Source organism: Oncorhynchus keta, chromosome 28 (genome assembly GCF_023373465.1).
Source record: "Oncorhynchus keta strain PuntledgeMale-10-30-2019 chromosome 28, Oket_V2, whole genome shotgun sequence".
Classification (NCBI taxonomy): Eukaryota; Metazoa; Chordata; class Actinopteri; order Salmoniformes; family Salmonidae; genus Oncorhynchus; species Oncorhynchus keta.
In genome coordinates this window covers 38,187,875-38,215,569 of record NC_068448.1, presented here as the reverse complement: position 1 = coordinate 38,215,569, position 27,695 = coordinate 38,187,875, and the positions used below count along the sequence as shown (strand labels likewise).

The window sequence follows — 27,695 nt, the reverse complement described above, 5'->3', positions numbered from 1 at the left end:
TTCATGTTTCAGCATGGTAATGCACGGCCCCATGTCATAAGGATCTGTACACAATTCCTGGAGGCTGAAAATGTCCCTGTTCTTCAATGGCCTTCATACTCACCAGACATGTCACCCATTGAGTATGTTTGGGATACTCTGGACCGACTGCATGTTTCAGTTCCCATCAATATCCAGAAACTTGGAACACTGATTGGAAGTTGGACAACATTCACAGGATTTATTTCAATGGACTTTTTTCCTTATATGAACTGGAACTCAGTAAAATCTTTGAAATTGTTGCATGTTGGGTTTATATTTTTGTTCAGCGTAGTATACCTGGCTCAGTCCTCATCCTTTCAATTGTTGTATCCCACAACCATTCCACAAAATATCTGTAGCCTTAAACAATATTCATGTACACTTTTACAATCATTGTGACATATTCCATGATGCTTAGTTATATTAGCACAGGTTTTCTTTATTTCAATATCAACATATGGGCAAAGACTAATCCATACACAGCCATCATCACTAACACATAGACAATACAAAATAAATATACACCAACATCTCCATTCACTTTGTTCTTCATTATCAAATAAATATTAAATACATACACATTTCTCCCAGTTCATTGCAAGGTGTCTCAAAATACTTTATGGAATAAAATAAATAATATAAACAAAAGAAAAATCTTTAAAAAATTATCAAAACTTGTCGGTTATAAAATATTTGCACTTAAAAAAGATCCCAGTATTTCAAATAAATAATAAGATATATAAAACAATTTATAGTTGATATTTTAAAATATTTCTATTTTTCAACAGTGCAGAGGAAAACTCCTCTCAATCGCTGTTTAAAAATGTCTTCAGTATAATTTTGTTTTGTAAAAATAAATAAATAGGCCAATAAATAAATGCTGAATAAATAAGCTAAATTAACACAACATGAATAAATAATACATCAAACAGACATTTTTAAGACTCAAATTCATACACAACAATAGTAATGAAACTAAAAACTATCCCCTGGAAGTGCAACATCTACGCTCATAAATACTATCAACATTACTCAATGGGGTTGGAATTACATGTACACTATTTAGGAGAATATTGTATGATGGGGTATTGGAGCCAGTATACTGCATTCTTAGTCCGTTCTGAACCATTAAAGTGGCTTCTTTATTATACCCCTCAAAACGTTCCTAAACACCCACACCAACACAGTTTTACTCCAATGCACTCAAGAACACTCAAGACATAATTGAAACTTCCGTACTCATCCATACACAAGTGTGTCCATTGATCTTGATAACCTTCATGCAAGCAGGGAGGGGGAGCAATGTGAAATGGACACATTTTCTCCAAAACAAATACAAGAAAAATCAGGTCTACAGTATATTCCAAAAGCAATGGATTTATTTATAGATGTTGGGTTTTGTATAGTTGTTGGGTTTTGTATACCCACACACCATGTCACCCTGCTCTCGTTCCTCTTTTCCCTCTCTTTCATATATTCCATTTAGCCTCTTCATCTCCCTTTGAGAGACTATACTTCGATGCCTTTTACTGCTTGGTTGATGGACTCCAACAGAGCGCGGTTTTCCGGGTTTTGGTAGCAATCTTTATTGGAGAACATATGGGTCAAGGTGTCCACGTAGGTATCGAAGTTCTGCTCCGACATAGGCTCCTGCTGAAGTAAACACAAGTAACACGTTAGATAAAGTGTGTGTAATTAGAAAATGTGTGTTTTATGCATGTAGATGTGTATAACTGAGGTTATGTCAACATTTTCTCTCTAAGAGAAAGTGTTTGTGTATGTGTGTGCGTGCGCGTGTGTGTGCATGCTCTGAGTGATCCATCCCTGGGTGTAACTCACAATGTGTGGCAGCCGGATGTTGGACAAGCTGCGGATCAGAGCTTGGCTCAGGCCAGACAGCTCCATGTACAGGGCATCGTTTCTCTCCTCGATCTGCTTGTTCTCCTCCTCCATACTCTTCAGGTTATTCTCCATGGATGAGATCTGGAGCAGAGAACCACAAACCAATCAACCACGGTTCTTCAGGTAGCCACAAACAAGTCAATAACAGCTTATCAGTCCACCACAAACTGTCTATACAATCATTGTTTTTATTTCTAATTGAATTAGGAACGTCAAGACAGTATTTAGTGGTTATTGTTAAGAAGTGGCAGACCAACCTGTGTGTGCAGGTTCATCATGTCATCCTCCATCTCTGAATTGGACTCGCTGAGTTCCCTGATCTCATTGTTCAGTTGCTTGATATCTTCATCATTATCCAGAACTGAATAATTAATAGCAAACCAGTTAGAAACAATAAAACAACTAGCAACAGTCAAACATAATTGAAGATCATCCAGTTTTACTGGACAAGACTTGACCCACTTTTCATGTTGGGACAAATGCTAACTTAAGTGGAATTTTCACTTAGTCTCCAATTGACATCAATGGAAATGTTACTTAAATGGAAATGAGGATTTGTGCCATTATGCACAAACTGTCAGAAATTATTATTATTTAAAACACTACATATAATGTATACCTGAGTAAAATCAAATGTGTATGTATGTACACAACATGACCAAAAGTATGTGGACACCTGCTCGTCGAACATCTCATTCCAAAAGCATGGGCATTAATATGGAGTTGGTCCCCCCTTTGCTGCTATAACATCCTCCACTCTTCTGGGAAGGCTTTCCACTTAATTTTGGAACATTGCTGTGGGGACTTGCTTCCATTCAGCCATAAGAGCACGAGCTCGCAGTCGGAGTTCCAATTCATCCCAAAGGTGTTCAATGGAGTTGAGGTCAGGATCTGCAGGCCAGTCAAGTTCTTCCACACCAATCTCGACAAACATTTCTGAATTGATCTTGCTTTGTGCACGGGGACATTGTCATGCTGAAACAGGAAAGGGCCTTCCCCAAACTGTTGCCAAAAAGTTGGGAAGCACAGAATTGTTTGAATGTTATTGTATGCTGTAGCATTAAGATTTCCTTTCACTGGAACTAAGGGGCCTAGCCCGAACCGTGAAAAACAGCCCCAGACTATTATTCCTCCTCCACAGAACTTTACAGTTGGCACTATGCATTGGGGCAGGTAGCGTTCTCCTGGTATCCGCCAAACCCAGATTCGTCCATCAGACTGCCAGATGGTGAAGCGTGATACATCACTCCAGAGAACGGGTTTCCACTGCTCCAGAGTCCAATGGAAGCGATCTTTACACCACTCCAACCGACTCATGGCATTACGCATGGTGATCTTTGTTCTTGTGTGTGGCTGCTCGGCCATGGAAACCCATTTCATGAAGCTCCCGACGAACAGTTTTTATACTGACGTTGCTTCCAGAGGCAGTTTGGAACTCATTAGTGAGTGTTGCAACCGAGGACAGACGATTTTTACGCACTTCAGCACTCGGCGATCCCGTTCTGTGAACTTGTGTTGCCTATCACTTCACAGCTGAGCCATTGTTGCTCCCTTGACGTTTCCACTTCACAATAACGCACTTACACTTCACCGTTGCAGTGTAAGTGCTTAAGAAGGAAAGAAATTCCACAAATGAACTTTTAACAAGGCAGACCTGTTAATTGAAATGCATTCCAGGTGACTACCTCCATGAAGCTGGTTGAGAGAATGCCAACTGTCATCAAAGCAAAGGATGGCAAATTCAAATATAAAATACATTTTGATTTGTTTACCACTTTTGTGGTTCCTACATGATTCCATATGTGTTATTTTATAGTTTTGATGTCTTCATTATTATTCTACAATGTATAAAATAGTAAAAATAACAAAAACCCTTTATTTTTTACAATTATTTTATTTATCTAGGCAAGTCAGTTAAGAACAAATTCTTATTTACAATGATGGCCTAGGAACAGTGGGTTAACTGCCTTGTTCAGGGGCAAAACGACAGATTTTTACCTTGTCAGCTCGGTGTTTCGATCCACCATCCTTTCGGTTACTGGCCCAACTAACCACTAGGCTATCTGCCTTCCCCTGAATGAGCAGGTGTCCAATATGATGTATATATATATATATATATATATAGACGCAAATACATACATACACACACACACACACACAACATTCACCTGACAAAGAAATACAGTTGAAGTCGGAAGTTTACATACACCGTAGCCAAATACATTTAAACTCAGTTTTTCACAATTCCTGACATTTAATCAGAGTAAAAATTCCCTGTCTTAGGTCAGTTAGGATCACAACTTTATTTTAAGAATGTGAAATGTCAGAATAATAGTAAAGATAATTATTTATTTCAGCTGTTATTTCCTTAATCACATTCCCAGTGGGTCAGAAGTTTACATACACCCAATTAGTATTTGGTAGCATTGCCTTTAAATTGGTTAACTTGGGTCAAACGTTTCAGGTAGCCTTCCATAAGCTTCCCACACAATAAGTTGGGTGAATTTTGGCCTATTCATCCTGACAGAGCTGGTGTAACTGAGTCAGGTTTGTAGGCCTCCTTGCTCGCACAAGCTTTTTCAGTTCTTCCCACAAATGTTCAATAGGATTGAGGTCAGGGCTTTGTGATGACCACTCCAATACCTTGACTTTGTTGTCCTTAAGCCATATTACCACAACTTTGGAAGTATGCTTGGGATCATTGTACATTTGGAAGACCCATTTGCGACCAAGCTTTAACTTCCTGACTGATGTCTTGAGATGTTGCTTCAAAATATCCACATAATTTGCATCCTCATGATGCCATCTATTTTGTGAAGTGCACCAGTCCCTCCTGCAGCAAAGCACCCCCACAACATGATCATGAACATGATGAACATGATGATGCCACCCCCGTGCTTCAAGGTTGGCATGGTGTTCTTCGGCTTGCAAGCCTCCCCCTTTTTCCTCCAAACATAACAATGGTCATTATGGCCAAACAGTTATATTTTTGTTTCATCAGACCAGAGGACATTTCTACAAAAAATACGATCTTTGTCCTCGTGTGCAGTTGCAAACCATAGTCTGGCTTTTCTATGGTGGTTTAAGAGCAGTGGCTTCTTCCTTGCTGAGCGGCCTTTCAGGTTATGTCGATATAGGACTCGTTTTACTGTGGATATAGATACTTTTGTACCTGTTTCCTCCAGCATCTTCACAGGGTCCTTTCCTGTTGTTCTGTGATTGATTTGTACTTTTTGCACCAAAGTACGTTCATCTCTAGGAGACAGAACGCGTCTCCTTCCTGAGCGGTATGACGGCTGCTTGGTCACACAGTGTTTTGTACTTGCGTACTATTGTTTGTACAGATGAACGTGGTACCTTCAGGCGTTTGGAAATTGCTCCCAAGGATGACCCAGACTTGGCTGATTTATTTTGATTTTCCCATGATGTCAAGCAAAGAGGCACTGTGTTTGAAGGTAGGCCTTAAAATACATCCACAGGTACACCTCCAATTGACTCAAATGATGTCAATTAGCCTATCAGAAGCTTCTAAAGCCATGAGATCATTTTCTGGAATTTTCCAGGCTGTTTAAAGGCACAGTCAACTTAGTGTATGTAAACTTCTGACCCCCTGGAATTGTGATACAGTGAGTTCTAAGTGAAATAATCTCTGTAAACAATTGTTGGAAAAATGACTTGCCAAAACTATAGTTTGTTAATTGGTTAAAAGACAAGTTTTAATGACTCCAACCTAAGTGTATGTAAACTTCAGACTTCAACTGTATATCTTTCTATAAATATCTTTGTCAGGTAAATGCTTTGTTAGGTGAATGCTGTATATAAAAGTATTTATGTAGTATGTCAAATGTAATATGTAAAATGTATATCTAACTAAAAAAAGCTATATTTGTCCTCTGAAGACAATGAGTAGATTTTTTTTATATATTTTTTTTTTACTGTCAGATGAAGCTTTTAAGTTATGTCCAGACTTACCATCGCTGGCCCTGAACTTTGCTGTAATGTACTCGTCTCCAGGAAACCTGCTTCTCTTCTTATTAGCAGAGGCTCTGGGACAACCAGAGAGACTAGGAGCAACAGAAGAGGAAAAGAGAAGTGAGGCTAGTGATGCGAGCGCTGCAAAATAGGGCCAATATGACTAACTACTAGTTAGTTTATTTTATTTGAATATGCTATCAGTTCTCTTTACACAATATGTTTTGCCATGCTTTAAAAACCTGTCAAGATGTTAAACTCGGCCGAGAGCTATCCGTCTGATCAAACTGAGCACCCGGGCAAGAAGGACCTTAGTCAGGGAGGTGACCAAGAACCCAGTGACCACTCTGACATAACTACAGAGTCCTTTGGCTGAGATGGGAGAACCTGCCAGAAGGACAACAGTCTCTACAGCACTTTACCATTCTGGGCTATATGGGAAAGTGGCCAAATGGAGAAAAATGTTCATGACCACATGCCTGGAGGTTGCAAAAAGACACGTGAAAGACTGAAAGCATAAGGATAAAGATGATGTAATATAATTCTTTGGCCTGAATGCAAAGCACTGTCTGGAAAAAAACAGGCACAGCTCATCACCCGTCTAACACCATCCCTACTGGTGGTGACATCATACTATGGGGATGCTTTTCATTGCCAGGGAGTTGGAGACTGGTAAGGATAAAGGAAACAATGAATGGAGCCAAATACAGGCAAATCCTTGATGAGAACCTGCTTCAGAGTGCAAACGATTTTCGACTTGGGGCAAAGATTTACATTCCAACAGGACAATGACCCCAAGTATACAGCCAAAGCAACGCTGGAATGGCTTCAGAACAAGAATGTGTAAGTTCTTAAATGGTCCGGCCAGTCAGCAGGTACCCCGATTAGAGGAGTCGAGGAGCGCGTCCAGGAACACTCTGCAAAGTTACATCATCTTGGTGCCATGGCGGATCGCGTTGTTCAGACCATGGACCGCTGGGAGAGACAGGAAGTCTCTCCAGTGCCTCGACCAGCGCAACCGGGGTTACCTCTACCCGTCCCATCCGGAGCCAGTCCCAGTGGGATGCGTCTCTCCCTTCCCAGGGAGTATGATGGGACGGCAGCACAGTGCCAGGGATTCCTTTTTACAACTAGACCTCTACATGGCCACCGTTCACCCAGCTCCCTTGGAAAGGGAGAGAGTGTCCGCCCTTGTCTCACGCCTCTCGGGGAGAGCTCTGGAGTGGTCAAACGGCGTGTACGGGGAAGGAGACGCGGCGTTGGACCACATCGAGGAGTTCACCGCTTCCGGGCCGTCTTCGACCATCCGCCCGAAGGTAGAGCGGCGGGGGAATTGCTCTTCCATTTGAGGCAGGGGACGAGGAGTGCCCAGGAGTTCACCCTGGAATTCCGGATCTTGGCAGCCGATGCAGGCTGGAACGACAGGGCCCTGATCGACCACTACCGATGCAGCCTGCGCGAGGATGTCCGACGTGAGCTCGCATGCAGGGATGCCACCATCCCCTTTGACCAACTGGTAGATTTGTGCATTCGGTTGGATAACCTGCTGGTCACCAGGGGATGTCCAGAGGGGGCTCTGTCGGTTCCATCTTCCAGCACCCCCGCTCCGGTGCCCATGGAGTTGGGAGGGGCTGTGCGTAGGAAGGCTGGAGGAGGGGCCATCACGTGCACCATCTGTGGCTGCAGAGGGCACACTTCCAGTCGGTGCCGTGTCGGTCCCTCTGAGAGTCGAGGCAGCAGGCAGGGCACTCCGGCGTCACCCCAGGTGAGTTTGCACCACACTCATCCAGGATCCTCTGTTCACCACCTGTTTGTACCTGTTTATTTCCCTGAGTTTTCCCCGCATTCCCAGCATAAGGCGCTCGTTGATTCAGGCGCAGCTGGGAATTTTATCGACAGAGCATTAGCCTTTAGTTTAGGGATCCACATTATTTCTGTAGTTAGACCTTTCCCGGTACACGCTCTGGATAGTCGATCATTAGGGTCCGGGTTAATCAGGGAGGCCACCATCTCCCTGGCCATGGAGATGCAGGGGGGTCACGAGGAGAAAATCAGTCTCTTCCTCATTGACTGTCCTGCGTTTCCCGTGGTACTAGGCCTTCCCTGGTTGGCTCATCATAACCCCACCATTTCCTGGCAACAGAGGGCTCTCACAGGGTTGTCGCGAGAGTGCTCGGGGAGGTGTGTAGGGGTTTCCGTTGTTGCTACCATGGTGGAAAGTCCAGACCAGGTCTCCAGCGTGCGCATCCCCCCAGAATATGCCGATTTGGCTCTCGACTCCTCCGGCAGGTTTCTGCGGTCCTATTGCCAGGACCAGCCGGGGGAGTGGGCGGCGTTTGTGCCCTGGGCCGAGATGGCACAGAACTCGCTTTGCCACTCCTCCACTAACCTCTCCCCTTTTCAGTGCGTATTGGGGTACCAGCCGGTTCTGGCGCCATGGCATCAGGGTCAGACCGAGGCTCCTGCGGTGGACGAATGGTTCAGGCGCGCGGAGGAGACATGAGAGGACACCCATGTTCACCTCCAGTGAGCCGTGAAATGAGTAGCGCGGAACATCACCGCAGTGAGGCCCCGGTGTTCGCACCCGAAACCTGCCCCTCCGCCTGCCCTGCCGGAAGCTGGGTCCGCGGTTTGTGGGGCCATTCAAAGTCCTGAGGAGGGTGAACGAGGTGTGTCACAGGTTACAGCTTCCCTCTGATTACCTTATTAACCCCTTGTTCCATGTGTCTCTCCTCAGGCCTGTGGTGGCTGGTCCGCTCCAGGAATCTGAGGTGCGAGAGGATCCTCCGCCCCCTCTGGACATCGACGGGCCCTGGCGTACTCCGTTCGTTCCATCCTGGATTCGAGGCGTCGGGCGGGGGACCTTCAGTACCTTGTGGAGTGGGAGTAGTACGGTCTGGAGGAAAGTGCTGGGTCCCGGTTGCGGATGTTTTGGACCCCGAACTGCTGCGGGAGTTTCCCCGCTGGAGCCGCGCATCAAGGGGGGTACTGTCACGACTTCCGCCGAAGTCGGCTCCTCTCCTTGTTCGGGCGGCATTCAGCGATCGACGTCACCAGCTTTCTAGCCATCGCCGCTCCATTTTTCATATTTCATTTGTTTTGTCTTGTTCCATACACACCTAGTTTTCATTCCCTAATCACACTGCATGTATTTCGTCCTCTGTTCCCCTCCATGTCTTTGTGTGAAATTGTATTTATGTTATGTGGGTATTGTTAAGCGCCATACTTTTTGTCTATTGTTCTGTGTTTGGGCACATTTATGTACTTTTGTGCTTTCGTTGGACCGGAATAAAAAGTGTGCCTGTTCACTACACTCTGCTGACTTCGCCTCCCGTACAAACCCTTAACAGTAAGAACACAAACAAAAACCTTTATTTGAATTTGATTGAGTGTAATACCTGCGGTGTGTGAGGAAGCTGCCATTGGCGTGTCCTGATCCGTCACAGCCGGGGGTGGGACAGGTGGGTCCCTCAGTCTTAAAGGCCTTCCAGGAGAAAGGAGAGCCGTTGAGGAGCCCCTCCTTTTGACGCCGCGCTGCCAGGGGGCACCCATAGGCACTGCGGTGGGTGGCATACTTCCCACTGATGTGGCCCAGGCTGTCACAGCCGGGCACCGGGCATCTACTAATGGAGGGGGGGGAAGCCAGGGTTGACAGTGAAGAAGAGGAGAAAGAAGAGCGAGAGAGAGAGAGAGAGGAAAGCAATCAGCATTTCGTTTGAGAGCTAGAGGTCCGAATAAAGGGCAATCCATTGTGTGGATTGTAAAGAAAAGAAAAACAAATGGTTTGTCGTGGACCAACCTTAAAAGCTCAGAGTCTTCCTTGTCGTCCTTGGTGGGTGTTGTCTTGACAGCCCCTTTCTTTGCACGAGGGCATCCAGACAAACTGACAGAGACATAGAGAGAAAAATAAGGATTCAAATACAGTCCTTTTTAGACAATCTTGTAGTAGGATTGTTTAGGATGAAATAAAAATAGAAACAAAAGCAATAAACTATCTGTGTGTACCTTCTATGGGAGGCGTAGTTTCCAGTGATGTGACCTGATCCATCGCATCCAGGGGTCGGACACCTGGGGTCAACCAGACAGAGGTCAGCACAAGTCATGTGAGCATAGGAAATGTAAAGAACATACGATAGCGTTTCTCATAAAAGTAGCTAACACTTTCTCTATAGGATAGCAATTTGTTTGATACAGGAGATCGCAGCAGAGGAAGACACATCCCTGCACATTGTGGTGACAATACAAAGATCAGTAGGGTTCAGTCATGTCAGTATAAAGTAGGGTTAGAACAGGGATAGGGATCTCTGGTCCAGGAGGGCCACAGCGTGTGCAGACTTTTATTTCAGCCCAGCACTAAACACCTAATTCAAATCCTTGACTAACCATGATCTTCAAGTCAGACAACAGTTAGGTTTGCAGATGTGTTGGAGCTGAACTGGAACCAATACATGCACACACATGCTACACTCCGTGAGCAGAGTTACCCCTGGGTTGGAAGGAAGGAAGGAAAGAAGGACGGAAGGAAGGACGGAAGGGGGAATACAAGCACAGACATACTTAAGTTCAGCAGAGTGGGCTGCCATGAGGGTCCGAAGAGACTTATCAGCAAGAGGACAGCCTGACAGACTGGAAGATATGGAAAATATAGAGAGAGAGAAGGAGGGGGAGCGAGAGAGAGAGGGAAGGAGAGCGATGGAGAGGATATTGTGAAGTCATTTAATAAGGGGCAGAACAAAGGAAAGGGCTCGATATCCAATCATAACAATGAATATTGTTTACAGGATTCATTGTAGCACAGGATAAGAGAGTAATAGAGAATAGTCATTATTGAAAGTTCTGGATTTGTAATGCAGATGTGCAGATTCGTTGACATTCAGAATCAGTGCCTGAAAAACACTATAAATGCAGTTGTATGTAGTTGTAAGACGGAAAATGTGAAACAGCGCTACCGACTGCATTGGTTGAAATGCAGGGGAGTGGGGCTGTGTCATACCTCCGATGTGAAGCGTAGTTTCCAGTGATGTGCCCACTGCCATCACAACCTGGGGTGGGACATCTGGAGATAATTGGAAATTAATTAATTAATTGAAAACATAGTGAGGGTGGATGGCAGTACTACTTTGAACTATGTCCTTTATAATAGTTATGTGTCAGCCTTGAGATTAGAGTACTCCATAGATAGAAATTTTAAGATTAAAATTGGGATGCTTTTTCTCTTATAATGTTGTTATGAATGCTGGATTGAAGTTGTTTTAGAGCAGACTTACAGTAGAACCTCTTTCTTGCAGTCTTTGGGCGAGAACTGGACCTTGAAGCTGGACGTGGTGACCTCGCCTGGGTACTTCCTGTCCTCCATGCTCTCCTGAGCGATGTCATCGTCCTCTGCATCAGAAGAGGTGTAGGAGTGGGCCACAAAGTCCACCTGGGGGAAGGTCAAACAAACACAGGTAAGGATGGAGAGAGATTATAGTTTATCATTTCATCCATCCCTGATTCATTGCCAGGATGTTCCATTGAGATAAAAAGGCAATCGTACAATTTTGATTTGGAATAGTTACGTAAATGTGATATTTCAGGTTAATTTTTAATTTTTTTGCACAAATATATTTTTTTGACCTGTTTTTGCTTTGTTATTATGGGTATTGTGTGTAGCTTGATGAGGGGAAATATTTAATACATTTTAGAATAAGGCTGTAAAGTAACAAAAGGTGGAAAAGGTCAATGGGTCTGAATATTTTTTCAGAATCCATCTGTGCCACTGAGTCTGGCTGAATTCCAGTTTGTCTACATATTAATAATTTACATGTTGGATTCAGGTCTCCATTTCAACCAACAATCTAAGTTAAAGAATAGGACTAAAACAAATCAAACTTTAAATGCAGTTTGATTTGATTCAATCAAATTCTTTAACTTTTGTTTTTGGTTGAGAAGGAGACGTGAATACAACATATTTATTATCAACTTGTAGATTCCATTTGAAATTAACCAAACTCTAGGCCGATATGTATTTGAATCATGTGCTGAATAGCTGTTGATTACTTCCCAAATACTATACAGGCCTAAATAGCATCATTGATGACTGTAAGTCACTTTGGATAAAAGCGTCTGCTAAATGGCATATATTATTATTATTATTATATTATTGATGATGTATGATTGATAAAGTTCAACCTACCCTTTGGAATGACTTCGATAATCATTCTCACGATAGCACAACACGATAGCAACAATTATTCTCATGAGAGCACATTGGTACGAGTCGGGGACAAAAGCTAAGCAGGGTTGGGCTTTGTTAAAATCCTGGATGGGAGACTGAAAGGATGGCTGTAGATGGATCAACTCTCCAGTAGGAGGTGCTGCCCAGCCTATAGCTTTTTCTTATTGTGCATATTACCTTGAAGATCTGATGTTCTTTCAAAGGTACAACTTCAACATATTTAATACAAGGTTTGTCTTTGTTGAAAATTGGTTACCATGATGACATAATCATGTGGTTTAAAAAGTTTTCCTCAAAAGCAGCATACCACCCTGCATCCTGATGCTGGCTTTCCTCTGAAGCTAAGCAGGGTTGGTCCTGGTCAGTCCCTGGATGGGAGACCAGATGCTGTTGGAGGGCAAGTAGGAGGCACTCTTTCTTCTGGTCGAAATAAAATATCCCTTTTTCCCAGGGCAGTGATTGGGGACATTGCCCTGTGTAGGGTGCCGTCTTTTGGATGGGAAGTTAAACGGGTGTCTTCTCTGTGTTCACTAAAGATCCCACGGCACTTATCGTAAGAGTAGGGGTGTTAACCCCGGTGTACTGGCTAAATTCCCAATCTGACCCTCATACCATCATAGCCGTCTAATCATCCCCAGCTTCCAAATGACTCATTCATCCCCCTTCCTCTCCCCTGTAACTATTCCCCAGGTCGTTGCTGTAAATGAGAATGTCTTCTCAGTCAACTTACCTTGTAAAAAAAAAAGGTTGATAACTTTTTTCAAATCCAATATGTATTTTCCACATCACAATACGTAGACAGATTACGTTGAAACAACGTTGATTTAACCAGTTTGTGCCCAGCGGGTAACCTCTCTCTCAAGACTAACATGATCATAATTCCAATGGTTTGGTGTTATTTGCAGACTTGGCATTATGTGGTTACCTCATCTTGCTCCTCCTCCTCTTTGGGACAGTTTGGCTTGGTGAAGTCCAGAGGCCCTTCCCACTCCTCTTGCAGGTGGGCCTGGGACAAGGGAACACCTCCCAGGTGCTGCGAGGAAGAGGAGGAGGATAAAGATGGGTCTGGTGATTGCATCCCTTCCCTCTTGATGGGCTTCTTCATGCTCAGGTCCAGTGTACCATTCTCATCCACTTCAATATCAATTTCCTGAAGGTACAAGGACTATGTTAGCGTGTGTGTGTGTGTGTGTGTGTGTGTGTGTGTGTGTGTGTGTGTGTGTGTGTGTGTGTGTGTGTGTGTGTGTGTGTGTGTACCAGTGGTGACTGTTGAGGGGAGGACGGCTCCTAATAATGTCTGGACTGGAGTAAATGGAATGGCATCAAACACATGGAATCCATTTGTTTGATGCATTTCATACCATTCCACTGATTCCACCCCAGCCATTACCATGAGCCCATCCTCCCCAATTAAGGTGCCACCAACCTCCTCTAGTGTGTATAGATGTAGGATCCTAATTGGATCACTATTTTGTTAATGAGACTTTTTCTGGGCTTCTCGCAGAAGCTCAGGAAAATTCCTGCAGATGAGCTTCTGATTTACATAAATTCACACAAAAGAAACACTAATACATGGTTATATTAACAGTATTGAACTTTTCATGTAGCCTACTTTTGGCCAGCTAATAGCCTAACCACAGATCAAGCAACATTATGGACTAGTTGTTCAAATCTTGTTGCTGCAGGATCATTTTGCTGTGACAATATAGGTCAAATTTAGATCCTACACATGTATATTTATGTACATTGATGACAAAAGTTAGAAGATCATAAGATCAGGTTGATTCGCCAGAAAGTGCATGGTTAAGTAATGCAGTGTGTCCAATAAATATTTTCAAGAGGGAAAGAGTTTGTAAAGTCAACTACCAACACCAATAGGATAGGATGGGCTGGGTAGCAAAGAGGCCTACCTTGCCGGCTGCCTCCTGCTGTTTGGTGCTAAGGTTCTCGGGCCTTTCCCAGCAGCGCGTGGACAGGTTCAGGATGGCAGTGGCAGCCATGTGAGCGGCCTCGGCATCATGGGAGTAATCGTAGCCGCTGGAGGACGAGGAGGAGCTGCTCTTTGCATATCCTCCTGACAAGCTATGGCTCGGGGACGAGGCCTTAGGGAATGGTTTAGCTGTGGAGGAGAGAGAGGGTGGGAGTCCAAATGAGAATTCATCTTCCCAGTTGAACATGCACCAAGCCACCATTACAGTTCTCTCTATAACCAACCAATTTCTCTCATGAGCACTGACATAACAAATGAAAGTTATGTTTTCGTAGTTAAGGAATGGTTTCCAACAGAAATTCAACAAATGCCAAGATCATCTTTTTTTATATAGGGGATAGATCACCTATGAAATTAGCAGATATAATTGGAGTCTCTATCAAATAACATTACTTGCATAATATTGAATCCCCTGGTTGTTGGACTTGGTGGAAAACAAAACAATTCTGTATATACAGTGCCTTTGGACTTTTTCCACATTTTGTTAAATTACAGCCTTATTCTGAAATTGATTAGAAAATGTTTTCCCTCAGCAATCTACACACAATACCCCATTACAAAGAAAAAAAAACAGGTTTTAATTTTCTTTTGCTAATTTATTTTAAAAAAAAAACAGAAATACTTTATTTACATAAATATTGAGACCCTTTGCTATGAGACTCGAAATTGAGCTCAGGTGCATCCTGTTTCCATTGGTTTACATTGATCATCCTTGAGATGTTTCTACAACTTGATTGGAGTCCACCTGTGGTAAATTCAATTGATTGGCCACGATTTGGAAAGGCATATACATGTCTATATAAGGGCCCACAGTTGACAGTGCATGTCAGAGCAAAAACCAAGCCATGGCGTGGAAGGAATTGTCTGTAGAGCTCCGTGACAGGATTGTGTCGAGGCACAGATCTGGGGAAGGGTACCAAAAAATGTCTGCAGCATTGAAGGTCCCCAAGAACACAGTGGCCTTCATCATTCTTAAATGGTAGAAGTTTGGAACCACCAAGACTCTTCCGAGAGCTGAGCAATCAGGGGAGAAGGGCCTTGGTCAGGGAGGTGTCCAAGAACCCAATGGTCACTCTGACAGAGCTCTAGAGTTCCTCTGTGGAGATGGGAGAACCTTCCAGTAGGACAACTATCTCTGCAGCACTCCACCAATCACGCCTTTATGGTAGTATGGCCAGACGGAAGCCATTGCCTTTGCCAAAAGGCACCTAAAAACTCTCAGACCATGTGAAACAAATTTCTCTGGTCTGATGAAACCAAGATTGAACTCTTTGGCCTGAATGTCAAGCGTCACGTCTGGAGGAAACCTGGCAACATCCCTACAGTGAAGCATGGTGGTGGCAGCATCATGCTGTGGGGATGTTTACAGCGGCAGGGACTGGGAGACTAGTCAGGATCGAGGCAAAGATGAACGGAGCAAAGTACAGAGAGATCCTTGATGAAAACCTGCTCCAGAGCACTCAGTACCCCCGACGGGGGCGAAGGTTCCCCTTCCAACAGGACAACAACCCCTAAGCACACAGCTAAGACAACGCAGGAGTGGCTTCAGGACAAGTCTCTGAATGTCCTTGAGTGGCCCAGCCAGAGCCCGGATTTGAACCTGAATGAACATCTCTGGAGAGACCTGAAAATAGCTGTGCAGCATCACTTCCCATCTACCCTGACAGAGCATGAGAGGATCTGCAGAGAATGGGAGAAACTCCCCAAATACAGGTGTGCAAAGCTTGTAGTGTCATACTCAAGCAGAATTTAGGCTGTAATCACTGCCATAGGTGCTTCAACAAAGTACTGAGTAAAGAGTCTGAATGATTATGTAAACGTAATATTTCCAGTTTTAATTTTCTATAAAAATAAACATTTCTAAAAATCTGTTTTTGCTTTGTCGGTATGGGGTATTGTGTATAGATTGATGAGGGGGGGAGGAAACAATGTAATACATTTTAGAATAAGGCTGTAACGTAACAAAATGTGGAACATACTTTCCGAAAGTATTCATACACCTTGCTTTACAGCCTGAATGCAAAATGGATTAGATTGTTTTTTTTTTGTCACCCATCTACACACAATACCTCATAATGACAAAGTGAAAACCTGTATATAGACATTTTTGTAAATGTACATACAGTTCCAGTCAAAAGTTTGGACACACCTACTCATTCTAGGGTTTTTCTTTATTTGACTATTTTCTACATTGTAGAATACTAGTGAAGACATCTCAACTATGAAATAACACATATGGAATCACATGTAACCAAAAAAGTGAACCAAAAAAGTGTTCAACAAATCTAAATATATTTTATGTTTGAGATTCTTCAAAGTAGCCACCCTTTGCCTCGATGACAGATTTGCAGACTCTTGGCATTCTCTCAACAAGATTCATGAGGTAGTCACCTGGAATTTATTTCAATTAACAAGTCTGCAGACCCAGGTCCCCGAGCTTAATGATGAACTTGGAGGCTACTATGGTGTTGAAGGCTAAGATATAGTCAATGAACAGCATTCTTACATAGGTATTCCTCTTGTCCAGATGGGATAGGGCAGTGTGCACTGCAATGGTGATTGCATCGTCTGTGGATCTATTGGGTTAGTAAGCAAATTGAAGTGGGTCTAGGGTGTCTGGTAAGGTAGAGGTGATATGATCCTTAACTAGCCTCTCAAAGCACTTCATGATGACAGAAGTGAGTGCTATGGGGCGATAGTCATTTAGTTCAGTTACCTTTGCTTTTCTGGGTACAGGAACATTTTCTTTTGTTTTTTTTTTGTTTCACCTTTATTTAACTAGGCAAGTCAGTTAATGTTAATGTTGTCGATGTGTTCCTGGTTCGAGCCCAGGTAGGGGTGAGGAGAGGGACGGAAGCTATACTGTTACACTGGCAACACTAAAGTGCCTATAAGAACATCCAATAGTCAAAGGTATATGAAATACAAATGGTATAGAGAGATATAGTCCTATAAATACTATATTAACTACAACCTAAAACGTCTTACCTGGGAATATTGAAGTCTCATGTTAAAATGAACCACCAGCTTTCATATGTTCTCATGTTCTGAGCAAGGAACATAAATGTTAGCTTTTTTACATGGCACATATTGCACTTTTACTTTCTTCTCCAACACTGTTTTTACAGTATTTAAACCAAATTGAACATGTTTCATAATTTATTTGAGGCTAAATGGATTTTTATTGATGTATTATATTAAGTTCAGGGTAGCCTAGTGGTTAGAGGACTAGTGACCGGAAGGTTGCAAGTTCAAACCCCCACCCCCGAGCTGACAAGGTACAAATCTGTCGTTCTGCCCCTGAACAGGCAGTTAACCCGCTGTTCCTAGGCCGTCATTGAAAATAAGAATTTGTTCTTAACTGACTTGCCTGGTTAAATAAAGGTAAAATAAAAAAGTTAAAATAAGTGTTCATTCAGTATTGTTGTAATTATCATTATTACAAATACATTTTAAAAATCGGCCGATGAATTGGTATCTGCTTTTTTTGGTCCTCTAATAATCGGCATCGGCGTTGAAAAATCATAATCGGTCCATAACCTCTAATTCAGACTTCGGGGGCTCAATGACTGTGCAACAACATCCAGTCCCATCTTCTAGCCCGCCAACTCCAGGTCATGCAGTTACATCCTTCCACCATCACCTGGGTCATGGACTACCTCACTGACAGGCCGCAGTGGGTCAGACTACAGAACCACTCGGTCTCAGACAACATCATCACTAACACAGATGCCCCACAAGGGACGGTTTTGTCACCATTCCTCTTCACCGTCTACACAGCAGACTGCTGGCACGCCCAAGCCTCCTGTCGCCTACAAATGTTTTCAGACGATTCAGCCATTGTAGGTTGCATTACAAAGGATGATGATTCCCAATACGGGGAGGAAATATCTTAATTTGTGGCATGGTGCAGCTGAAACCGCCTGGAGCTGAATGGGTCTAAAACCAATAAGCTGGTGATAGACTTCAGTAGGAAGGAGAGTGTGTTTGCTGTGGTCATCAATGCGGTCACTGTGGAAAGGGTGGGCTCGTACAAATACCTGGGGGTGGTGATTGACGATAAGCTGCAGTGGAAAGAGAACACCTCCATAGTTTTTGAAAACAATCTAGATCCCACCCTAGATAAGCGGAACCTCAAGAAGCTCAGGAGTATAGAGGCCATCACTAGCCACGCCTTCCACAGTACCTGGCGGAGCATTGCAGTGCGATGGCAGACAGATGTATTTTTCCTAAAACAGAGCGTTTCCACGGATCCTTTTTACCATATGCTATGAGGCTTTTAACATGAACACTTCAGGTTTTTTTTTTCATATCCATTGATGATGTGCTGCTTTTAATGTCTGTGTGTCTTTTGTTGTGTTTTTATGGCATATTTAGTGGTAATGTATGTATTGGCTGGTGCAATCAAATTTCTGAATAAACTACTATCTTATCTTAGCCCTTCAAGGTTGAAGATTGAGGACTCGAGAACTTTTGTCTCTAATCCATACATTTTTAGCCCCTTACTGTTATCAGATCTGATGACTGTTCAATTGCCATAATAAACAACCTTGTTATTAATGTGCTATAAAGATTATAGCTGCTTTTCCTGCATTCTCATAGTTTTTCATTCTTTCTGCCAAGATCATCTTACATTTGATGGCTTTGGGTGAGGATTGACTGGTTGCGGGCATCTTTGGAACCAGCATAGGCTTCCCAAACACCTGGACGTCGAAGCTTGCATAGTCGAAGGAAACCTTGGAGTATTTCTCCAGCTCTTTAGCCAAGTTGGCGCGGGGTGTAGCAGGCACCATGTTGGGTCTGTAGCCATACTGAGGGATCTCCAGCTGCTTCACAAAACACATTGGTCTGTTGGAGAGAGAGAGAGAGAGAGAGAGAGAGAGAGAGAGAGAGAGAGAGAGAGAGAGAGAGAGAGAGAGAGAGAGAGAGAGAGAGAGAGAGAGAGAGAGAGAGAGAGAGAGAGAGAGAGAGAGAGAGAGAGAGAGAGAGAGAGAGAGAGAGAGAGAGAGAGAGAGAGAGAGAGAGAGAGAGAGAGAGAGAGAGAGAGAGAGAGAGAGAGAGAGAGAGAGAGAGAGAGAGAGAGAGAGAGAGAGAACATTATGTGCAAGAGAAAGGGTCAAAGATGAGTAAAAATGCATCAGAGACGGACAGCTATTTACGTAAGGGGAGAAAGGGAGGAGGAGAGAGGGCTCACCTGAGAACTCTGTCTGAGTGGGGGCTCCCAGTTTGGGGCTCGCTGACTGAAGGTTGGGGGTGAGTGAGGGTGACTTGGCCCCCCTTGGCAAGCTTCTCTGCAGCTGCGATGGGACAACCGGACAGACTGAGACAGACAAAGAGAGATAGTGATAATTCATCAATTGTTTCACTTTTGATTGACTAACTTTGTGACTAGAGCTACAGCTCATTAACAGCTCATTTAGCATACACTCAATGTTAGCCTTTAAGTGTAGGGATAAAAGGTAAATGTGAGGTTATAATCATTGGACAGTATAATACCTGCGGTGCGTGTTGCGATTGCTATTGACGTGACCTTGGCCTGTGCATCCTGGAGTTGGACACTTCAGCACATTCTCGTGCATGGCCAGGACTAGGGAAATGGAGGCAAAGAGACATAGGCAGAGAGATATATGTATGTGTTACAAGTCTGCATATTGTTCAAAGCAGTAGTTTCCCTGTTAGCACTTTGGTAGTACTGTATTACTACTCTGCTAGTACTACAAACAAAAGTACTCACTCTCAGGTGGGATCCTGTCTTTGTGAGGGCACCCAGAGAGGCTGCGGTGGTGGGGGTACAGCCCAGTCACATGGCCTGTCCCATCACACCCAGGGGTGGGGCATTTCACCTCTTTCTTGTCTGGATGGAAAGTGGAGAGAAGTTGAGTGAGCAGGATAATAATTGGAAGATTAACCTATGGTGAGATAAAAGACATCCTGATAAACCATAAACTGTCCTACCTTTGCTGTGGTGTCCTCTGTGTCGCATGGCTTGGTCCATGGGTTTGCTGGCCCTGTCGTCGGGGCTGTGGTAGCGCTGGTCCTCGGGAGACTGTTGGTCGTCGTTCGGTCCTCTCACCTGCTCGGCCTTCAGGGCGATGGCTTGCTCCAGCAGCCCCAAGTTCCCCCGGGTCATATCCCAGGTCTCAGAGTCATCTGTCACGCCTGAACCCTGTGAGAGACAGTCATCTTCCTCCTCCTCTTCCTCCTCCTCAGATCGTATCTCAATGACCACTGTGGTAGGTGAGGCTTTGTGAGAGTCTTGGTCTTCTTCTTCCACCTCCCCTGCTTCTGTTTCCTCCTCTCCTTCCTCCTCCTCTTCCTCCTCTTCTGTCAACGGGGTACCAATCTTTACCTCCTCCGATGCCACTTCTGTATCCTCACATCCCTGAGCAAGCGTACTAGAGGCAAGAGGCTCCACGTGGACCACCTCCTCCTCCTCTTCGTCCTCCTTCTCTTCCATTACCTTCTTCTCAGTCTCCTCTCCCTCCTTCTCTTCCCCTTCTTCTTCCTCATCTCCTTCCACTTTTGCCTGATGCCTGCTGTAGTCACCACTGGAGTACTGATGATCTGAGTTCTCCTGACCCACACATTGCCTCTCCTCCTCTTTCTCTTCCTCCACCCCCTCTTCTTCCTCTTCTTCCTCTTCTTCCTCGTATCCTACCTCCTCCTTTTGCTTCTCCTCAATCTCTACTCTCCCTGTTTCATCGTTGCCTTTGAGCTGCTCTGTTGTTCTGTATTCATCAACTGTCCCCTCCTCCTCCTCCTCCTCCTCTGTGGCCTGTATCTCTGCCACTGCTTGCACCTCCTCTTCACGTCTGTATGTTGCTGTCTCTGCCTCTGTTTCTGCTTCTGCCTCTGTGGAAGCCTGCTGTTGGGTTGTGGTGGCTGCCTCTGTGTCCTCCTGCAGAGCCTCTGCTTCAGGTGCAGCTATGGTGTCGAACTTGACAGATGTCTCTTTTTCTGTGTCTTCGGGTAACACCTGAGCGCAATTGGCTGTGTGCAGTGCAGAGTTGATAGGTTATTGCTAAAGAGAAAGCTGTTCCCTATATTTGTCTTTCCATCATTACTTACTTTAGTATCATTATCAATATATACCACTGTAATAGCTAATAACAATCCATGATAAATGTGATATTTTCCTTGGATCCTGGTCTTCTCTTGACTCACCTTTCATGGACTCCAGTGGGTTTGGCATTTTGTTATTTTCTTTCTCTTTCTGTTCCTCATCCTCTGACTCCTCCTCCTCCTCCTCCTCATGCTCCGCCTCACTGCCAGCATCACTGTCTGCTGCGTTGAAACCCTCGTCCATGGCCAACTTCAGGGACGGGGACTTTTTCTTAGGGGCGGGCTGATTCTCTTCTGCCTCTGCCTCCGCCTCCGCAAGTTTCCTCTTCTTCACTATTGGGCAACCGAGAACGCTGTGGGTGCGGAGATGGTAAGAGACTATTGAATTCCCCTTCAAGTGTATATTTTACACTATACGTTGAATTTGTTATCAATGACCCAAAGTTGAGATGTATTTAAAAAACTGTTAGCATAGGATCTTGAGTGCTAAGAGTTAGTGGTAGTTAGTACAGTTAGTATATCATACCTTTTGTGTCGTGAATATCTCCCACTGACATGGCCTGAACCATCACATCCAGGGGTGGGGCAGCTACTTAGTGATACAAACAGGAAACAAACGTTTGTTTTCTTCATGTTGCGCAATGGATACGTTCAAACTCTGAATGTGCTTTCCAGTTCATCACCAGCCCAGTTTATTTGCTCTGAATATCTGCATGCTCTGGTTTAAGTGCACTGGGCTGGCCTAAACCAATATTACATTTATCAGGACTGGGCTACATGTATACAGTAATAGGAAAAGTGTGTCTGTGAATTTAATACCGTAGCATAAAACATCGTCCTCTCTCACCTTAACTCTGTTCCCACGAGTTCACTGGGTACTGGAGAGTAAAAAGACAAACAGTGAACATCAAAAGACAACCTTTACGCTAAATGCACTCCAAACGAAGCTGTTTCCATTAGTATCATGCGTTTGAACGTGCATGTGTGTGGCCCCAGCTCACCTCTGATGCCTTTTGAGCGGGTCCGTGTTCTTGTTTCTGCTGCTTCCTGACTCATCTGAAACACAAAGTGTTATGACAGTGCACTCACTACCTCTCTTTCTCTCTTTCTTTCTCTCTCTCTGTCACTCACTCACTCACTCACTCACTCACTCACTCACTCACTCACTCACTCACTCACTCACACACATACATACATACTACATAGGCACACAGGTACACATATTGATGCTCATACATACACACACATACACAGCTTCACTTTTTGAGTGACTTCTCTACAATTATTCTCCATCATCAATCCATACAGTACCTCATTGCAAGTACCATAGCAGTATCATTTTGTCTCCCCCCCCCCGTCTTCCTCTTCCCACACACAAGTATTTTAAAGCACAGATACATCCATAACCAAACACATACACATAACATTCATACTGATTTCAAAGTGAGGTGGAACCTCCCCTCATCCTCAATGGAGCAAGATCTGGTTACAGAAGCAGAGTCCTTATCAACTCTAATAAAAGCTTTTAAAAGGAAAAATGTATGACCTCCTTAAGTTTAGCGAGGGAAGGAAGAGGGCGGGAGAGAGGAGCAGAGTGAGATAGATTGGTGTGAAATGGGAGGGTCACGGTTTCTGACACCACTCGTCGGTATCACGAAGCCTTAACTCTCTATTTCTCTCTGGCTCTTTCTCACACAGACACAGGCACACACGTGCACGCACACCAACACACACACACACAGCTTCTCACTTTGATTCGCAGGCTCCTCTTGGTCTCACAGAATCTGCTTATTCTGTCCCCTCGTGTCCACCTCTGGTTCAGCAGCTGGCCTCTGAACTCATTTTCTATTGGAGAGGAGAGACATTGTACACAAAGTCATGGTTATACATCACCAGCATAAAGCATAAATACTTAGTCAGGCCTACATCCTAACCCGTTACGTACTATATTCTTTCCATGTAATGTAAATTTCATTGGCGGTGTTGTTTGTTGTTGATCTTATTTGAGTACAAAATTTGTTTAAAAAAAAAAAACGTGTACACAAAATGATCATTGTAAAGCACCCCAGAAATCATCTCATGTTCAATCTGGACAGAGCTATAGGTATAAAAAAAGTGGATGGTTCATAAGAGGGTGATAAATAGCCATGACTCTTATTAAATTATTATTATTGTTATTGCACCCACTAGACTGTTGCACCCACTAGGCTATAGAACGATATTCTAATTCTACGATGACACAGCGTTACACCCGTGAACAATGACCAAAAACCAGTCAAAAGTTTGGACACACCTACTCATTCAAGGGGTTTTCTTTATTTTACATTGTAGAATAATAGGGAAGACATCAAAACTATGAAATAACATAGTAACCAAAAAGTTACCAAAATCTAAATATATTGTATATTTGAGATTCCTCAAAGTAGCCACCCTTTGCCTTGATGACATCTTTGCACACTCTTGACATTCTCTCAACCAGCTTCACCTGGAATGCTTTTTCCCAACAGTCTTGAAGGAGTTCCCACACATGCTGAGCACTTGTTGGCTGCTTTTTCTTCACTCTGTGGTCCAACTCGTCCCAAACCATCTCAATGTGGTTACGGTCAGGTGATTGTGGAGGCCAGGTCATCTGATGCAACACTCCATCACTCTCCTTCTTGGTCAAATAGTCCTTACACAGCCTGGAGGTGTGTTTTTGGTCATTGTCCTGTTGAAAAACAAATGATAGTCCCACTAAGCGCAAACTAGATGGGATGGTGAATCACTGCAGAATGCTGTGATAGCCATGCTGGTTAAGTGTGCCTTGAATTCTAAACAAATCACTGACAGTGTCACCAGCAAAGCACCCCCACACCATCACACCTTCTCTTCCATGCTTCACGGTGGGAACCACATATGCGGACAGATTTCCACTGATCTAATGTCCATTGCTTGTGGTTCTTGGAGCAAGCAAGTCTCTTCTTATACTTGGTGTCCTTTTGTAGTGGTTTCTTTGCAAGGCCTGATTCATGCAGTCTCCTATGAACAGTTGATGTTGAGATGTGTCTGTTACTTGACCTCCGTGAAGCATTTATTTGGGCTGCAATTTCTGAGCCTGGTAAATCTAATGAACTTATCCTCTGCATCAGAGGTAACTCTGGGTCTTCCTTTCCTGTGGCGGTCCTCATGAGAGCCAGTTTCATCATAGCGCTTGATGGTTTTTGCGACTACACTTGAATAAACCTTAAAAGTTGTTGAAATTTTCCAGATTGACTGACCTTCATGTCTTCAAGTAATGATGGACTGTCGTTTCTCTTTGCTTATTTGAGCTGTTCTTGCCATAATATGGACTTGGTCTTTTTCCAAATAGGGCTATCTTCTGTATACCACCACTGCCTTGTCACAACACAACTGATTGGCTCAAACGCATTAAGAAGGAAAGAAATTACTCAAATGAACTTTCAACAAGGCATACCTGTTAATTGAAATGCATTCTGAGTGACTGCCTCATGAAGCTGGTTGAGAGAATGCCAAGAGTGTGCAAAGCTGTCATCAAGGCAAAGGGCTACTTTGAAGAATCACAAAAATAAAATATATTTTGATTTGTTTAAAACTTTTTTGGTTACTACATGATTACATATGTGTTATTTCATAGTTTTGATGTCTTCACTATAATTCTACAATGTAGAAAATAGTAAAAATGTAAGAAAAACCCTGGAATGAGTAGTTGTGTCCAAACGTTTGACTGGTGCTGTATAGCATGGGCACTCGACCCAGCTGTTTCATTTTAGGCCTACTATACATTACGAACTACATCCACACAGCTATTGCCTCATGTGGGCAACTGGTACCTTGGAGCTCCTCATACATTAGGACTCTTCAACCCTGTGCCTGGAGAGCTACCATTCTGTAGGTTTTCGCTCCAACCCTAATCTAGCGCACCTGTTTCTAATAATTAGCTGGTTGATAAACGGAATCAGGTTTGTTTAATCTGTTATTTACAACCGTGTGGCTCAGTTGGTAGAGCATGCAGCTTTCAACGCCAGGGTTGTGGTTTGGACTCCCACCGGAGACCAGTACGTGAAAGTACGAAAATGTATGCATTTACTACTGTAAATCGCGTCTGATAAATGAAAAAAATGTCTAACCTACAGGAAGGTAGCTCTCCGCGAACAAGGTTGGGCTGTGTGTGAGATTCTCCCAGAAAAATATGAGAACAATACAGAAGGCCTGCACGTGTGTTATCACTAGGATAGCCTACAGTGTTCTAAGATCATGTTGCGTAAAACATGCAGCAATGTGCAAAAAATATGTATAATTTTATACCATATTAGGCCTACCTATGATTACGCCTGCTATATGGATGGACAGTTAGCCCAGTAACTGGTGGTAATTGTGTTATTTGAGGAATAGCCTTTAATAAACCAGTCATGAAGCATATATGATAAAATATTTAACTGTACAACGGAAATGCATATCCGCTTACCAGAGCAGCTAGCCTGCCAAAAGCATAGCCCTCGAACATGCTATTTTTCTTCTGTATTGCACATAATGGAATTAGACCTAAAAGCATACTGTATGACACATTTGAATAGATTCAACAAAAAATATATGATTGTGGGTTTAAAGAGAACGGGGCTTCGTGTCTTTGTTTATCGTTATTGCACAAAAACAGAACGGCGCTCGCTGTCCATGGTGCTAACACGACCTAACACACTCATTCTGTATGAGAGGCTATGGCACCACGCCTTCGATTTAATCAGTCCTTGCTATAGAGAGAGAGAGAGAGAGAGCGAGCCTTCAAATATCAAGCTTGGGTGGGTTTTTCTAGTGCTACTATATTAATAAACTCGTTATAAATGGCACTCTGAGCGCACTTAGCCCCGGGAGATGGTGACATTTGAGGGGCGCATCGGCTCTCGGAAATGTAGCTCCACCTCCCCCGTCTCCTACCGACACACTTTACAGTCATCGACACACAACCTCCTGCGAGCCGAGTAGCAAAGCACTAGGAAAATTATATAGTAACGCAGCAAGTAGGCCCATTGCAAAGCCACTTTGTCACAAAATAACATGCAGGTTTGGGCCTTAATTGGTCACCGAGTGAACATCCACATACAACTGAACTACAAAGACAAAAAACTGAAGAGAATAGGAACAAGAAAAGTAGGCAACATTGCGTTTATTAAAGGCCCATGCCTCTCCGGGTTGCAAAAACATAAAGGACTTTCACAATAGCACCCTAAATCGAAACAAATATGCCTGGCTTCAACTATTATTTGATATCTCCTACTTTTTCTATAGGCTCTTCATAATGTAAAGGACTGGGTAAACCACAAAATACAATGGCATAGGCTACTGCACAAGGCCTACAGCTTTCAAACTTATCAACATTATGATTTTCTCCAAGTTTCAGTAACCCTAAGCAACACTCGATCGGCTACAAGTCACGCATTAATGTTTTTACAAACTGTGAACATTATAGCTTATTCTGAAACCCATATCAAAACGATAAACGTTTTTTTCAAGGGGAATATCCAAAAGAGTTCAGTTATTTGTCCGAATTGACGTTCTCTGGTCGTTTGGATTACCTTTGGATTACCTTTGGATTAACATAACTGTGTATTCTGCTTTTTCAGTCCATAATGTATATGATACTGAAGGTTATGTGAAATAAGATTAGTGTTTTATATAAATGAGCAGCCTAAAGAGACTGCATCTTTAAGAATTAGGACCGGGACGTCCATTACAGAAACCAAAATAAATTCGCGAAAGGATAGGTTTACAATCTGATTTCAAACGAATTTGGGGAACATAATAATGTAACTATATACTGCAGAATTGTAAACGTAATATGATTTATAAATAGCCTACCATTATTGAATGGTTCTGGTTGCTTCGTTGTTTTCAAGTAGGTAAAACGGGCTTTCTGGTCCCTATTTCAACAACTTCTGCTCAGCATTGGATACAACGTCCACAACATCCCCGCACCGCCCTCATTGACCGTTAGAGACATCAAACATAATCCGGAGCTGGGTGCTCTTCCGACAGTCTCCAGTTTACAAATGCGGCATTAATCCAACTTTAAATGTAGAATAGCCTACACCAAAATACATAAGCAAAAAAACATGGCTTCATTTGCCTTTGTCAGCGAGAATACGTAATATTGCCTTACCTTTCGCTCATGGTCCCTTGTTCACCCCTCCCCCATACTCTGACATCACCATAGCAAACCCCACAACATAGGCTAAGAGGGGCAGGGCTTCGGGTACTCCAGTTAATTTTTGATATCACTTATCATGGTGCATCAATCATAAATTATCTTTAGACTCGACACCCTCAATCAACATCAGTATTGAGGCAAATCTAAGCACCGTGCAAGGATCTTGAACAGTTCAGTGTCCCAGACAGCGCTTGGGTGGCGCGTGCCTTAGTTTCAGCACCATGGACAGTAGCTAGACCACTCTGCTAAAACTGCCATCCATAAACATGACATTTGGTCTTATAAGTTTGATAATGACTCTTACAGCTCAATATAAACCAATTTCTAAT

General features: G+C 43.4%; 1 protein-coding gene across 8 annotated transcripts; it reads right to left on the bottom strand.

The window, feature by feature from the left end:
* Positions 1-434: 434 nt before the first annotated feature.
* On the bottom strand, positions 435-27,350 carry LOC118361268 (myelin transcription factor 1-like). Of its 8 annotated transcripts, none has more exons than XM_035741070.2 (23): positions 27,319-27,350; positions 22,915-23,009; positions 22,166-22,220; positions 22,012-22,042; positions 21,691-21,756; positions 21,267-21,517; positions 20,058-21,092; positions 19,837-19,956; positions 19,599-19,689; positions 19,297-19,422; positions 18,736-18,950; positions 14,023-14,231; positions 13,038-13,262; positions 11,163-11,317; positions 10,889-10,951; positions 10,453-10,521; positions 9,901-9,963; positions 9,695-9,778; positions 9,294-9,518; positions 5,896-5,987; positions 2,181-2,284; positions 1,861-2,004; positions 435-1,674 (listed from the first exon to the last, which is right to left on the bottom strand). In XM_035741070.2, exons 3-23 carry the CDS (start codon positions 22,218-22,220, stop codon positions 1,531-1,533), a joined length of 3,567 nt encoding a protein of 1,188 aa, XP_035596963.2. In that variant the 5' UTR covers positions 22,915-23,009; positions 27,319-27,350; the 3' UTR covers positions 435-1,530. The 8 variants fall into 8 exon arrangements, with proteins under 8 accessions (XP_035596963.2, XP_035596962.2, XP_035596965.2 ...); XM_035741069.2 differs by lacking the exon at positions 27,319-27,350 and adding an exon at positions 27,018-27,308; XM_035741072.2 differs by lacking the exon at positions 27,319-27,350 and adding an exon at positions 27,018-27,308 and having other exon boundaries at positions 435-1,671.
* Between the last annotated feature and the right edge of the window lie 345 nt (positions 27,351-27,695).